The sequence below is a fragment of the Canis lupus genome, chromosome 23 (genome assembly GCF_003254725.2).
Source record: "Canis lupus dingo isolate Sandy chromosome 23, ASM325472v2, whole genome shotgun sequence".
Classification (NCBI taxonomy): domain Eukaryota; kingdom Metazoa; phylum Chordata; class Mammalia; order Carnivora; family Canidae; genus Canis; species Canis lupus.
The window spans coordinates 31508625-31523767 of record NC_064265.1 but is presented as its reverse complement, the minus strand read 5'-3'; the positions used below and the strand labels follow the sequence as shown (position 1 = coordinate 31523767).

At 44.9% G+C, this 15143-nt stretch overlaps 1 protein-coding gene across 3 annotated transcripts in view; it reads right to left on the bottom strand.

Annotated features, from left to right (window-relative positions):
• Positions 1–15143, bottom strand: part of EPHB1 (EPH receptor B1) — a 474027-nt gene that overhangs the window by 432272 nt on the left and 26612 nt on the right. Inside the window, exon 1 of one of the 3 annotated variants that reach the window (XM_025448798.3) lies at positions 241–655. The exons of the other annotated variants lie outside the window; for them this stretch is intronic. Coding sequence (XP_025304583.1) covers positions 241–298 — 58 coding nt within the window. The 5' untranslated portion in view covers positions 299–655. Of the gene's footprint in view, positions 1–240; positions 656–15143 lie in introns of those variants that run through there. 3 annotated transcript variants of the gene reach the window in all.

Below are 15143 nucleotides of genomic sequence, written 5' to 3'. Positions count from 1 at the left end.
CGGGCCGGGCTGCGGACCCCGCGCTGCCCCGAGCGCCGGGGCGCGGGACCAGGGGCGGGCGAGCCGGCCGCAGGGCGCCGCGAGCCAGGGCCAGCCGGGGGCGCGCCGGGGGTGCCGCCCAGCCCGGCCCTTCCCCGCGCCCGGGGCGCCCCCCCAGCCGTGCCCTCGGGTCGGAGCGGCCGGAGCGGCCCCGGGGAGCCCGCCGCCCGCCGCCGCCTCGCTCGGCGGAGGCCACGTTACCTTCCATCGCGGCCGCTGCGGATGCCAGGAGGAGCAGCAGCAGGCAATCCGGGGCCATCGCCGGCCGGCGGCCCCCAGGCCGAGCCCGAGCCCGAGCCCGAGCCGAGGCGGCCGCGCGGGGAGGGCGCCGCTGCACTCCCCGCCGGTGGCTTCTCCGTATCCTTTCGCGCTCTCGCTGGGACCGGACTCCCCGGAGCGCGGCGTGGGCGTGGGCGGGAGTGTGCGCGCGTGGGGCGGTGCGGGCGCGCGTGGGTGTGGGTGTGCATGTGTGTGTGTGTGTTTATGGGAGAGGTGGGTGTGTGCGTGCGCGTGTCTGTGAGGGAGGGCGAGGGAGTGTGAGCCGGAGAGCGCGCGAGTGCGTGTGCGTCCTGGTGTCACATTGCGAGCTACAGCGGAGCCTGCGGGAGGACGGAGCCGGCCAGACTGACGGGGGAGGGCGCGGGATCCCCCACCATCGGCTCTCTCTCCACCCCTAACACCTCCTGTCCAATCAAGGAATCAAACCTGCAAAATTCCCCCGGCCAATCAGGCGCGAGCACCTCCTTACGCTGGCATTGTTAGTTTAAGAAAAACTTTTGCTTGCGAGGCTGTGCGGGAGGGCTTGGAAGGCGCTAGGAGGGGGCCGGGCTCCCCCTCGTGGTGCTCTCGGAGAAGCGCACCGTGCGCCCCGCGCCCCGCGCCCCGCGCCCCGCGCCCCGCGCCCCGCTCCCGACCGAGGCGGCCCAGCCCGGGGAACCGGTGCCGGTCCTTACCCTTCCTTTTAGCCCACCGGAACCGGGTGAGCTTTAAACAGTATATATATTTTTTCTTATTTCATCTTACCAACACCTACCCTGACCACCCATTACAGTGCAACCCGAAGGCACACCCTATCCCTCCTGTTCATAGCACTTCACCTTCTGACCCAGTATGGCTTTTACTAATCAATTATGTGTTTGGTGGTCTTCCTCCCTCCTATTAGAATGGAGAAGGTCTCCATTCTCGGGATTCGTGTCTGTTTTGTTCACTGCAGAATGCCCAATGCCTAGAGCAGTGCCAGCCCCATAGAAGGCGATGAGGTATATCTGTTGACTGAGTGAGCGAATGAGTGAGTGAGTGAGTGAGTGAGTGAGTGAATGAGGTTCAGAGAATGATTGGACGACTGCTCCAGTGTATGCAGGGCACTGGATAGGCTTCATGTCCAACTCCCTGCTGCTCTAGTCCTCCATAAGTTTCTGGCGGGCTTTAGTTTTCGCTTCTGAGTGCATTCTACGAGCGCGCATGCAGAAGGCTTGACCCCAGAAGTCAGGTCAGGTGGGACACTAAGGTGGCCACACAGCCTGCTATAAAAAACACAGATGGAAGGAGGGGCTGCAGAGGGCTTTGCAAGGTGAGGCACAGAGAAAGGCCCTCTGATCGTGGGTGAGGCCTTGAGCATGGGTTGGAAGGACCTGAATAGGCAGCAACAAGAGGAGGGGGCCTTGGAGGTAGGAGTGAGTCCCCCAGGCCCGGCTCCCTTCCTGTCTCTGGACATAGTGTTCTAAATCAAGGACCTGCTTTGAGGCTGTAATGTTGTGCTGGAGAAGTGTCCCCACCCCATCACCCCCACCCCAGAGCTGATGATGGCCCGGCCCTATGGGGTCAGGGAGGACCTGGTAGATGGCCCCCCTAAAAGCAGCAAAGGCGGCTGCCTCTTCCCCACCAAGCCCTTCCCAGAGTTGTCAATGAGTTAACAATGGCCAGATGTGGTGACCCCTCCAGCGCTCTCTGCTCTCCTTCCCAAGCTTTGCTAAATCCGTTTCCCACCTGTGTGCAGAGTCTCTCCCTTGCTGTGCACCCCCTCAGTCACAGCCAGATTTGTGTCCCTGTCCTGACACCGCTTTGTCTCCCCCCCACTCTCATTTGCACTGCTTCCCTCTCCCCTCTCCCACCATCCCACCCTGACTCTGCCCCTGAAAGGGAGATCCATTCCCGCATCAGCCACCTCAACGCCATGCCAGCTGCCCTCTGCCCTGCCACATACCTTGAATATGTCCCAACATCTCTGGAATAGTCACCATGGGAATGACCCGCCCCCAGTTACCCATCACTGGCCCAGATCCTCAGCACCCTCCACATCAGTGACTGCATCAGTGACCGGCAGGCAAGTCTCCCACAGCCCTCCCTTTCTGTGGTCCCCGTGTTCCTCCTGTCTTACTGCTTCTTGCTGACCCTCTTCAACTCTCAAAAGAAGCCCCTTCACCACCTCTGTCCCTGGAACCTCTGCTCTCTAGTTCAATGGACAATTCCTTGGCAGCTTCACCTGCTCTTCTACCGCCTGCCCTCCCTTCACTTGTGGACAGATGGATGAGTCTCAGACTCTTTTCTCTCCTTCACTATGTCACAGACTTTTGACAGGCATGTCTGGCAGAGCTTGTCCTGCCACCTTCTTCCTCCCAGTGCCCTTGTCCCAAACCCATGAGCCTGTCCCAGTTCTGACCATATTCCTTCAGCTGGACAACTGGAGAGTCTCAGCCACCCAGCTTCTTTTCCTTCCCCCTCTAATCTTTCTGCACTCTGCTGCCAAACTAATCTTTCTCAAGCCAAACCTGATCTTATCTCTCCCCAGCACAGAAAACTAGTGGCTCCTCACTGTCTGCTAAAGAAAGACCAACCACTCTGGCAAGGCATCCAGACTTCTCTGCAGGCTCCCTGAAACCTGCCTTCTGGGCCTGGGCTGCTGAGCCAGCCTGATCCCCATACTCACACCCACACCCAGGCTCCCCTTCCCCTGCACCTGGCTAGCCACACACTTACCCACTTACTCAGCAAATATTTATTGAGTACTTGTGATGAGCCAGGCAGGCCCTGTGCCTCACTGTGGGGACTCAACATAGTCCCTGCTCGTAGGAAGGATACAGAGCAGTGGGGGAAGGATGACAAAGCAGCAGCAGCATGTAAAGCAAGGACAGTAAAGCAAGGCAACAGTTAAAGGGTGGTGGTGCAGTTAGACATGGTTGGGGGGGGTGGCTTCTGGTTATGCATCCTTCTGCATACAAGCACCGTGCTGGACATTTACATACAAAACTGAGATGAAGTGAGTAGAGTTTCCCACCCTGCTTCTTGCCAAACCCCGCCTCTCCCTGGATGTCTTGATATCCCTCAGCTGGTCACCCCGCCCACTGTCTCATGCTCCATCTCTTTGGACAGTACTGAGTGGCTCTTTCAGACCTGGCTGAAGACAGAACTGACCATTGTCCAACTTCAAAACATCACTCCTGGAAGGACCCCAGCAGACCATAAGTACAGGGATCCCAAGGAGCACTCTGCCAGGGTCTTTCAGGCTATACCAGCCAAATTACACAAGAATCTCTGATGAAATGTCTTCTAATTTTCCAGGCTTCACCCCTGGGTATTTGAAGTCAGTAGGGATGCCCACAAATATGATTTCATAGCCCCCGCCCCAATTGATTCTGCCGCACCAGTGAGACTTGGGAGTCACTGTTCTTGCCCAGGTGTTTAATACCGTGCTCTCAGGTCATCTCAGGGGTTGGCCAAGTGGGGAAATACCTAAGTGAACAGGGCATGGGGCCTCAGACCCACCTCTATTCTAGCAACCTTTTGTTTTAGGGGCATCGCTACCAGGTTTTGTTTGAAGAAAGGGTTCTGTGACAAGAATAGGAAGAAGTGTGGGGGGGGTTAAACGAGAGGGTTGGATGGGGTGGGGTTGGGGCACTTCAGATCAGAAGGGGCGAGGACAACAGCATTGATGACTTTGAGAGCATGCTGATGGCTCAGATAAGAATAGCATCAGTTTAGGGCTTTTGTTAATTTCTCTAATAACCCAGGGGATTGACTTTTCTTGAACAAGTTAAATATTAATTTAGCTGTGCAGCAAATTGATCTTTCTCTTGCAATGGGTTGTGATTTGCAAATATCCCTGAAAACAGCATTGGTTGGGCAATCCAAGCCTGGGTGCCTATTTTCCCCAAAGCATCTCCTTGGCTATTTTGTTTTTCTCTCTGATGTCAAATGCTCACTTGTTTTCTTGATTAATCACCCAGCTATTTGGTATCACTAAATCACTCCTTCAAAGCTACACATGCTTGCCTCTGAGCCAGCAGCTAAGGATTCCCAGGAACCCAAGGGCAATTTGACCCTTCTTCTAGGGCTCAGAAGCCCTTCTGCTTAGAAGGTTTGGAGCAGTCACCCAATTCACCCTCACCTCTAGAGCGTCTGTCTAAAAGGTTGAAAAACATTTCTGGCGAGTACAATTGTACAACTTCTCTTGACAATTCTGTATGTTATAAAGCTATCCTACAGAAAGGATCTGCTCACCTCTAAGCTACATCCCCCTTGTTATAGTTTAAGCCTGTTTTCCTCATTCTCCCTAGTTGTGGAGAGTGTAGGCAAATAGTAGCCATCCTGAAGATGATCATATGGCTATCTTGTACATGAAAAGACATTAAGTTGCTCCTTTATCCCATATTTTTCTTTTTAAATATACTTAACTCCATAAATATAAGCTTTAGTTATACCCTCCGTGACCCAAGCTACCTTTACTTTGATTCTTGGGCTGCAAGATACATTTTCTTCAATTCTTTTTAGAGAAGCAGGTGAACCATTTACGAGTCATTTGAAACATTTTAACAAGAGGAGATAAGACAAATAACAAAAAGCTTCCTCTCCTTTGTTCTTTCTGTTTTAATTTTTTTTAAATTTATTTATTCATGAGAGACACACAAAGAGAGAGAGAGGCAGAGACACAGGCAGAGAGAGAAGCAGACTCCATGCAGGGAGCCCGACATGGGACTCTATCCCGGGTCTCCAGGATCAGGCCTTGGGCTGAAGGTGGCGCTAAACCACTAAGCCACCTGGGCTTTTGTTCTTTCAACAGGTATTGGGTAGCAGTTCTGGGTCCGTAGCCTTCAAGGTGCTGAGGACTCAGTGATATGTGTGGCCCAGCCCCTCCCTTTAAGGATCTCATGGGCTCGCTGGGAAGAGAGACATTGAAATGCATTGTGGTGCTTTCTGTACAAAATGGCCTCTGGCAAGCAGCTTCCAGCAAGCCTTTCCTTGCTTCTCAGGAACATGTCCCAGCAAACACAGACAAATATGAAGACTCACACTAACGAAGTGAATGAACTCTGACAGACAACCTAATTGCCAGGATGTGGAAGGAACTGACAATACTTATAAGGCAGATGAAACTGGATGGAGAACAACCTATCAAGAGCATGGATGACATATGCCAACTTCTCCTCTATAAGGAGAACCTGCTTTGAAGAAATAGGAAGATACGTTGTCATTCCCTCTCTCTCAATACCTGACTCAGATACCCAAGATCTGTACTAACCAGAGAATGGAGTAAATATTCTTTGTTTTGTTGCTTCTGCTTCACACTGAATGAAGTTTTCCCAGGTCATCTTCCTCCCTTCCCCAAGGTCTTCTTATACCCTAGAAGAGCCCAAAAATGAGCAAGACAACTGGCCAGACAGATGGGCTGGTGAAAGCACAATGTATTCAGGATATGAAGAATGGCCAAGAGGCTGGAGCAGGCACAGTAATAACTATGGAAGTTGTGCAGCTTTCTGAGCATTGTTTTTCCTATGACACATTAGATCAGAGCACCAGAGAATCAGGCTGGTGGTTAGGGAAAGATGCCATCTCAGTAGAGCAGATATATACTAGATGAAGCCTGTTGGCAATTGGCAATTGAACATTGGCTGGCCCTCCAGTGTAGGTCTAAACAGATGATTCAACCATCAAGCAAGAGAAAGATGGAGGGCCCAAAGCCAATCCACTCATCTTGCCTAGCAAAAAACAGCAAGAACTAATGAATCTCTTACTTCTCAAGGAAAAGTAAAGAGGAATCAAGACACTCGTGGTCTGTTGGAATACTTCAGAATAAAGAGCAGGAACAGCACCTCCAGGACCAGAGGGAAGCATCCCTTTGAAGATGGTGCTCTGCACAGGCAGGAGACATTTTCAGGAAGCTTCTTGGCATGCATGAAGACAATGACATGTAAAAGGAACAAGCTTACAAGAAACCAGGTTAAGCAGAAAAGACAACAGAGGAGCACCTGGGCACCTTGGTGGCTCAGTGGATGAGTGTCTGCCTTTAGCTCAGGTTGTGATCCCAGAGTCCTGGAATCGAGTCCCTCATCGGGCTCCCCTCTGGAAGCCTGCTTCTCCCTCTGCCTATGTCTCTGCTTTTTTCTCTCTCTCTCTCTGTCTCTCATGAATGAATGAATGAATGAATGAATGAATGAAATCTTAAAAGAGAACAGAATGATAGAAGGGGAGGGAAAGAGAGTTTTCAAGAAACAGAAATGCTGTGTAGGGATCTAACTTCGCATTGGTATAGCAGGAAAGAGCAGATATGTTGCTGTTGAGCAATAAATGAATGATGTAGAAGACAGATTGGAAAATCTCTCCAAGAATGAATACAAAATGGACAGAAAAAGGGAAAACATCTAGAGAAAATACAAAACACATGGAAGACAGAAAACAGAGAACCAACACATGCAAAATTGTGGCCATACTTGCAAAGGCCTGGGGACTTGAAAGAGTCCCTAAGTGCATTATTAAAGGAGATACCAGTACAAATGCCATGAAAGTAGTGACAGAGCTATGAAGGAATAAACCTCGTCCTAATTGAACAAAAACCTGATAGTTACATCTAGGTAACATTTTTGAACCATATGGATATTTTAAAGAAATCTGACATCTATCTAAGGACACACATGGACAAACAGATTACCTACAGTAGAATAAAGATTGTTAACTTCATAACACTAAGGTCCAAAAGAAAATGCAACCAGAGCTATAGAGTTTTATAAGAGAAAATTTGTGACACAGAAAATATATTTCCAGCATACTGAAAGCAATAAATATTTTCAGGTCCCAGAAAACTTGCAACTGTTCAGAAAAAAATTTACTTGAAAATATATTCAAATGACAAAGAGATGAAATTTGGTGACAAGCAATAAAATCAATTAAGATAGAAGTCTAAATGTTTGCAAACTACTAATAAATTGAATTGAAATGTCAAAAATAGTCTCAATAAAGAATATACATGTTGTTAAAATTCTGATGACAAAATCCTAAATTTAATAACTTGAATTATATTAAATAAGAACAAAGAGAAGAAGCTTTTTTTTTTTTTTTAAGAGAAGAAGCATTTAAGGAAGGGTAGCAGAGCTATGTGAAATTCCCTGTTCACGTGGGTGGGATTCAGGGTAGGGTTTTTTTTTTAATGCTCGAATCTTACAAATATTGAAATTGCTTTAAAATAATTGAAGTTGGTTTAAAAACAATTTAAATAGTTAAAAATTTTTATAAATATACTTTAAAGAAATATATATGCCTTTGAAAATCCTGAAGAAGACAAAACCAAAATATACCCCTATATTTTTTTTAAAAAAGAATTGAAATAATATTTAATAAACATAATGAAGTTTAAACAGTAAGAATATATGGGAACATAATCACTTCCAATAACAAGTATAAATGAACTGACTTGGTTAAAAAGACTCAGGTTGGCAAATAATAATAATAATACCGAAAACAAAGGGAAAAATAAATAGTAAAAGAATAATTCTCAATCATGGTAATAAGTTAACCTGCAAAACTTCTTGCTAAACACAGCTAGAAAAACTCAATAATGTGTAAAATAGTTTCTTCTCAATATATTGCAGAGCTCAGAAGTATTCCCAAAGGGCCTAGAAACAAAGAAGTACTAAAATCCCAAATAGTAAATGTGGGAGCTTACACTGCAGTGTGGGTGGGGATTAGTCCCTGTTCTGGGAAATCTAATAGCTTGAATTTTAATGTATATCAGTTGGAAACAAGGCTTTGAATGAATGCAAGGCAGAAAGTTGGAACAGGGAAGGGGGGGGGCGGGGGGCGGGCCTGACAGGCTTAGTCAGTTAATCATCTGCCTTCAGCTCAGGTCATGATCCCGGGGTACTGAGATCGAGCCCTACATTGGTCTCCCTGCTCAGTGGGAAGCCTGCTTCTACTTCTCCTTCTGCTGCTCCCCCCTGCTTGTGCTCTCTTTCTGTCTAATAAATAAATAAAACTCTTTCGGAAAAAAAAATGAAGTATTCCCTTTACAGTTAAGGAAAAAGAAAGGATGCCTGTTCTCCTTGTTGCTATTCAGCATTTTCTTGCAGGTCCTAGCAAGCATCCTAAGACATGAAAAAGAAATGAAAGCCATAAGGAAGAAAGAGAACCAACAGGAAGATTATCACAAACAGTAAGATTATTTATCTAGAAAACCCAAGAGACTATACAAACAGACCAGTAGACCAAGCATAAGAGATGAGCAAGTTTGCTGGTTGCTTCCCTAAATATCTACAGAAAATAATATGTAATACGTAATGATTTTTAATTAGAACAAAAATTCTAGTATCTTGGAACAAATTTAAATAAAGCTTTAGAAGTCTTGTATGGAAAAAACTATAATACTTTATTAGGGACGCTTGGGTGGCTTAGTTGGTTGAGTATCAAGTCATGATTTTGGCTCAGGTCATGATCTCAGGGTCCTGAGATGGAGCCCAGCATCAGGCTCCATGCTCAGCAGAGAGTCTGCTCAAGATTCTCTCCTCCCTGTGCCCCTCCCCCTGTTCATGCTCTCTCTCTCTCTCTTCCTCTCTCTCAAATAAATAAAATCTTTAAAGTCCATGTAGGTAACGAGGGAGATACATTATGTTCGTGGGTAAGAAAACTGATGGTAATTCTCTACAACTTTAAATATAAACTTAATACAAATACAAGAGAAGTACCCACAGTATTTTTGAAGAATTCGACAATTTGATCCAAAATTCAAAGGCAAAAGGCAAGAACAACCAAGACTATTTTGAAGACAAACAAAATGGAAGGCATAATTAAAACAATATGGAACCAATGTAGGGATTTAGGACCAATGTGTATATGGAAAATCCATGTCAAGAAGAGAATGTTAACAAAATACTGGAAAGAACCAACTATTAAATAAATGTTGCTGAGACAATTTGAAAAAAATAAAATTAGGCTCCTCTCACACCAAACACATTCAATTCCAGCGGATCAAAAACAAATATGAAACACAAAAGTTTCAAAATATTCTTGAAGAAAATACAGGATAATATTTTAATGACATGGGGTGGGTGGAGGAGAATTTCATAAACAGGACACAAAAAGCACAAATTACAAAGGAAAATACAGACACATTTGACTGTATAAAATGCAAAACTTTGGTACTAAAAGATACCATAAACATAGTGAAGCCACCCACACCAGTGGGAAAATATTTGCCACCCATTTAATTTAAAAAGTATTAACATCCAGATTGTATAAAGAACTTCTACAAACCATAAGAAATAAACATTTTTAAAAGTGCTCAAGTGCTTCCTTAGGCAGCACATATAATAAAACTGAAATAATGTAGATAGAGATTGGCATGGCATCTGCACAAATTCATGAAGTGTTCTTTATTTTTTAAAACCAGACAAAAAAGGACAAATATTGTATGATTCCACTTACATGAGATATCTCAGGTAGGCAGGTAGATTAGAGGTTACCCGGAAGGAGGTATGGGGAACTACCCATTGCTCAATGGGTAGAGTCTCTGTTTGGAGTGATGAATGGGTTTTGGAAATAGATACTGGTAATGGTTGCATAATATTGTGAACATACTTAATGTTACTGAACTGTACAGTTCAAATGGTTATAATACAAATTTTATGTTATATATATTTAACCATAATTTTTAAAAGCGTCCGATATTCAAAAGAGAAAAAGATCTGAATAGACATTTCAGACAACAGCTAGAGTTGGTAGGAGATAGAGCAATGGGAGCTTTCATACATTGCTAGTGAGAGTATCAATCGGTTCAAACATTCTGAATGGGAGTATGGCATTATTCAGTGAAGTTTAACATGTGCTTTCTTATGTATTAGAGTAAGTACAGGCTACCATAATGCAGATACTAATGATAAAACAACTTAAAGGTAAAGAATGTATTACTCTCTCATATATCAAACCCAAAGTTTACTGTCCTGATCAGTGGGACAACTTTGATCCTCATGGTCATACAGGTAACTGGTTCTTTCTAAGTCATTGCTCTACCAATATGTAGGACTCTGTTGTTTTCTGCAAAGTTGAAGTTGAGTCACCACCACGTTTGGGTTTGGGGCCATAGAAAGAGAGAAGAGAGCATGGAGGAAGTACACTCATTGCTTTATTATTTATTTATTTATTTATTTATTTATTTATTTATTTATACTCATTGCTTTAAAGTCCTGATCCCAAAGTAGCAGAGTGGGAACTCCTGAGATTCCATTGGTGAGAACTCAGTCATGTGGCCACATCCAACCAAAATGTGGCTGGGAGAGAGGTCTGGTTGGACCCCATGCGGGCAGATGGAGAGAAAGGATTTGAGTGCACAACTGGCCATCTCCACTACACTCTACAACTCAGCAATTTCACAGCAGGGTACACCTTAGCAGCACTATGCATGTGTGCACCAAGAGTATACACAAGGAAATTCATTGATGCGCAATTCCTAACAGGCAAGAAAAACCCAGGAAAAAACTCAAATGTCCATGATTGTGAAACAAAAGAATAAATAAAGTTGGGTATATTCTTATCCAGGAGCAAAAATGAATGAATTACTACGGCACTATTGGGAAGATGCTCCTAAGGCAACATCAATATTCAACTGAGTAGTAGTTATTAATATTTAAATTGTGTGTCTATACATGCATAGATACATATATATGTAGTTCTAGTCATTATTTTGTATATATTTACCATAGTAAAACTAGCTCCTCAAAATGAGGTAGGTATAATTTTTCACCCAACAGGCTGGTAAAAACAAATGTTTGTTAATATTAAATCCAGGCAAGGCTGTGGGCAGATGGACAGTAAAAGTGTAAATCGCAGTTTTATTCTGTGGGGCATTTTGGCAGTATCTAAGAACACCTAAATTGGGCATCTCTACGAATTGCTGTTTCGCTGATCAGCACTAACCTGGAGGAAAAACCATGGAGGCCGTGTGCAGAGATGTTCAGTGCAGCAAATCTTAAAATAGCACAAAATTGAGAATAACCTAGATGCCATTAATTAAGGAAAACACTAAGCTCTGATCCAGTCATACTACTAAGTATTATGCAAGTATAAAAAGAGTGATGTGCAACTTAATGCGAGGAGGTCTCCAAGACCCAGGGTTCCGTGAAAAGGCAAGTTACAGAAGAAACAAGAGAAAACAGTATCAGGTTTCCCATAGGAGTGTGTGTTCATACATGTGTGTGTGTCTGTCTTTATCTGATTGTGTGTGTGCATACTTTGTGTGTTTTCAGTTGCTTCCAAAAAGAATTTGCCACTTCGAAAGGCCTACCTGAGGAACAATTGTTTTAAAATATTAACCTTAGAAATGTTCTTAAACCAATAAGAGGCTTGGCCGGCTACCTCAAACTTGAAGGATTGAATTTTGCCAAAAGTGAGACGTAGAAACCACCATACTAACTGTTTCCATGTATTTTTAGGAAGGAAATTTTTTGGGTTTTACCATTTTTTAAAAAAAGCAAGTCAATTGGATGAGTCCAGTAATTGCCCAAAGCCTCTGTTTACCCATCTGAAAAATGAAGTGAGTATATATTCTGCTCAAAAGTCAGTTAGCAGGCACTTGAGAGTGCACAATCTGATCGTTTTCTTTATGAAGTGCTATATGTGGTTGATCAAGGAGAAGAAATGAAGGCAATTTATCTTGCTCTTCACAGAGAGTCCGAGGTATGAAATGCTAATCATTATAACAAGAAATACAGTCCAGATCAAAATACTGTTAGATGGTCACACAACTAATTGGAGGGAGAACCAAAGGGGACTTATTAATGGTAAAATCCACAAGTGCTTTTTGAGGAGGTCAATACAAAACCTTGCCTTTTTTAACAGCTACACCATGGACTTGATAATGCAATAGGAAGCATGCTACTTAAATTTGTGCTTGTCCCTTTTCGCCTTTGAAATCTTAGAAAAAATAGAACTGAGGATGGTTGGGTTTTCTAGTGATTAATAGACAAGCCACAGACTGGCAAGTTTGGCTCTGATCTCACCTCATCTTAACCCAGTCCTGATTCCCCAAATAGCATCATCATGGGTGCCATGGCTTGTCTGTCTGTTCCTCTTCCTATCAGTATCATGGATGGTTTCACAGGCCTTAAAAACACTCACCTGAAAGCTCCTTCATCACTTGAGGTAACTGGTCCCTATCTCCACACCGTCTTGACAGCCACCAGCATCAGACACTGCCCCACTTCTATGATTTCCACCTCTGGTAATTCCCCTCTTGGACCAGGACCTCCCAGGCTAGCAGCACCCCCTCCTCACCCCCTCCTCACCACCACCCTATAGCTTCAACTTCAATCCATCTGCTCTACATCATCCAAGGGCACTAGGTACTCTTGGCTTCTCTTGTCTCCTAGTTCAGCCTAGACCCCATGGTCAAGCTATGTCAATAAAGCCAGACTGACTACCAAAGACTCTAGAATTGAGCTTCCCGATATGGTTCTCATTAGTCACATGTGGTCATTGACCACTTGATATGGGGCTAGTCCAAACTGAAATGCACTTTCAGTATAAAATATACTGAAATTTATACCAGCTTTCAAGCATTTAGTATGAAAAAAAATGTAAAATACTTCATTGATAGTTTTTATATTGATTTCATGTTAAATTTATAATATCACACAATATATTAAACTATTAAAATGTATTTCACCTGTTTTCTTTACCTTTTTAGTTTGTTTACTAGAAAATACATAGCCTGCATTATGTTTCAACTCCAACCAGCTGCTGACTAGAACTCTAGGAAACAGAATCTGGCTCTGTTGGGCCAGTTATTAGCAAGGATTAGGCAGGTATCAAGTCCCCACAAAGCAGGGTGCAGGGCATCTCAGAGGGGCAAAGCTACTTGTAGGGAGGTGAGTCAGAGACCCAGTCCTACAATGCCACAGATATCTCTGCCCACAGACTAATGTGTGGGGAAGTGCTTGCTGAAGAAGCAGCTGGCCACTTATGCCATTTCAGTCATTAGTGCTCCCTACATAGACCTGACGCAGGAAAGAGGGGTTTGGGGAGGCAGAGAGCCCCACGTCCATGACTGAATGGCAGTAAGAATGAGAAGAATGAAAAAGAGAGGTTGGGTCACTCCAGGAGGAGATGTACCATTTCACATGGAAAGAATGATGGAGAGAGAAGGACCTATGTTTGAATAACTCCGTCAATTATCCAGAATGACCTCCAGTACCAAATGGACATTGGGAACTTGACTCTGCCATCAAGGGATTTGAGGTCTCCCTTGTCCCAGAGATCTAGATAAATTTATCTTATTCCGTACCCGAGAATCATATCCCAAGACAAAGATGAAAATAAGAGCCCATATGGAGGTACACTGGGTGCTCCCCTTTACTGACTGGTGCACCCATCTCCAGCTGTGAATGCTGGCCACCAACAGCTCAGCTGAGCCCTTTTCTGGAACATTGCCTTTGGCCAAATGGGCACTGCTTCATTTAGGAGGATCTACCTACCCTCTTCCACCCTTAGGAAAATCCTCAGGAAATGCCTAATTGAAATAGGGGTTTAAAGGCCAGTTCCCTTGACTCCAAGGGGGACTAACTCTGTGGTACTATTTGTACTCCAGAGTTCCCCTGGGGTCAGGCCGAAGCCAGTGTCCAGGCAAGACCACAGTTTTGCTCCACCCCTTCCCCTGCCCTATCTTACAGGCCTCTTTCCCCTTCCCACTAAGTCACTTGAATAAGACCCTTTTTCAAACTCTGTTTCTAGGGACCTCACTAAGGCAGGTTGGGAAGGAAACCTGGATCAGTGAGGGTGGGGAAGGGCCAGGGAGAGCCAGACAAAGGCGAAGCAGGCAGTAAAGGTGTACTATCTCTTGAGCCAGTCACCACCATGGGTGACTAGATACTAATCCTCTAGGGAAACACTGGGAGCCAGTGCAGAACACACACCTAAGAGATGTCACCCCCCAAAGGAAGCAAGGAAGCTGGGGTATTCATATACCAATTCTCCCCCAAAGTGTGCCCTGCTAAATCCCTTGATGGGCTCTTGTCTATCTTGGGAGAAGATCGAATGCTATCTGTGAGGCCATTTGTATTTCTGCAAAGTAATCATCTCCTTCATCACTGCCGAACCCTTGGGGATATCTCCCTCACACACAAATGCTGAGGGTGTGTGTGTGTGTGTGTGTGTGTGTGTGTGTGTTCACAGAGGGAGGGCACAAGAGTCTTTCTGTTTACAGAATTCTCTCTCCTTAGCAGGTGTTTATGGATTAATAAAGCAATTTTCCTCTCTATTATATTAGTATTGTGGTATGTCATTATGCTGCCTTGAGTTAAGAATTCAGTTTTTAAGTTTGTACGCTAAATTGGAGAGTAAATTATTTGTGTCGTTCCTTAGCTTCATGACTTAGCGCAAGGGAAGGAGCAAGGGTGCGGGTACCAGTATCGCCCAGAGAGCCTGTGGAAGGGGACAAGGAGGGAAGGACGTTGATATCAGCCTGTTGCCAGGAGGTTATTGAGGACAGGATGGCTGGTGGAGGCAACTCTAGGCAAAGGCCTGTCACCCCCTCCCCTGCCTTGGAATACAAGTCTGCCCACTATTCCCACAGTGGGAGCTCTTCTCAAGGATTGTTGAGACCATGTGGATGGTATTTGTGATTGAATCCCATTAAGTCCTTTATCAAAGTTTTAAGATGCTGGACAGAGGATACAGAGATCTTGCTTTGGGGCCAAGAGGAGCCTCTTGTGTAAGTTCTCTTGCTTATTACGCCTGCCACCTACCAATCTGGAGCGGCCTCTTTCTTCAGTCTCTCTTTAGCCTCCATGTATGGGGGCTAATTTGTGAACCAACAACACAGCCACATGGGGAGACGTGCTAGATCAGAA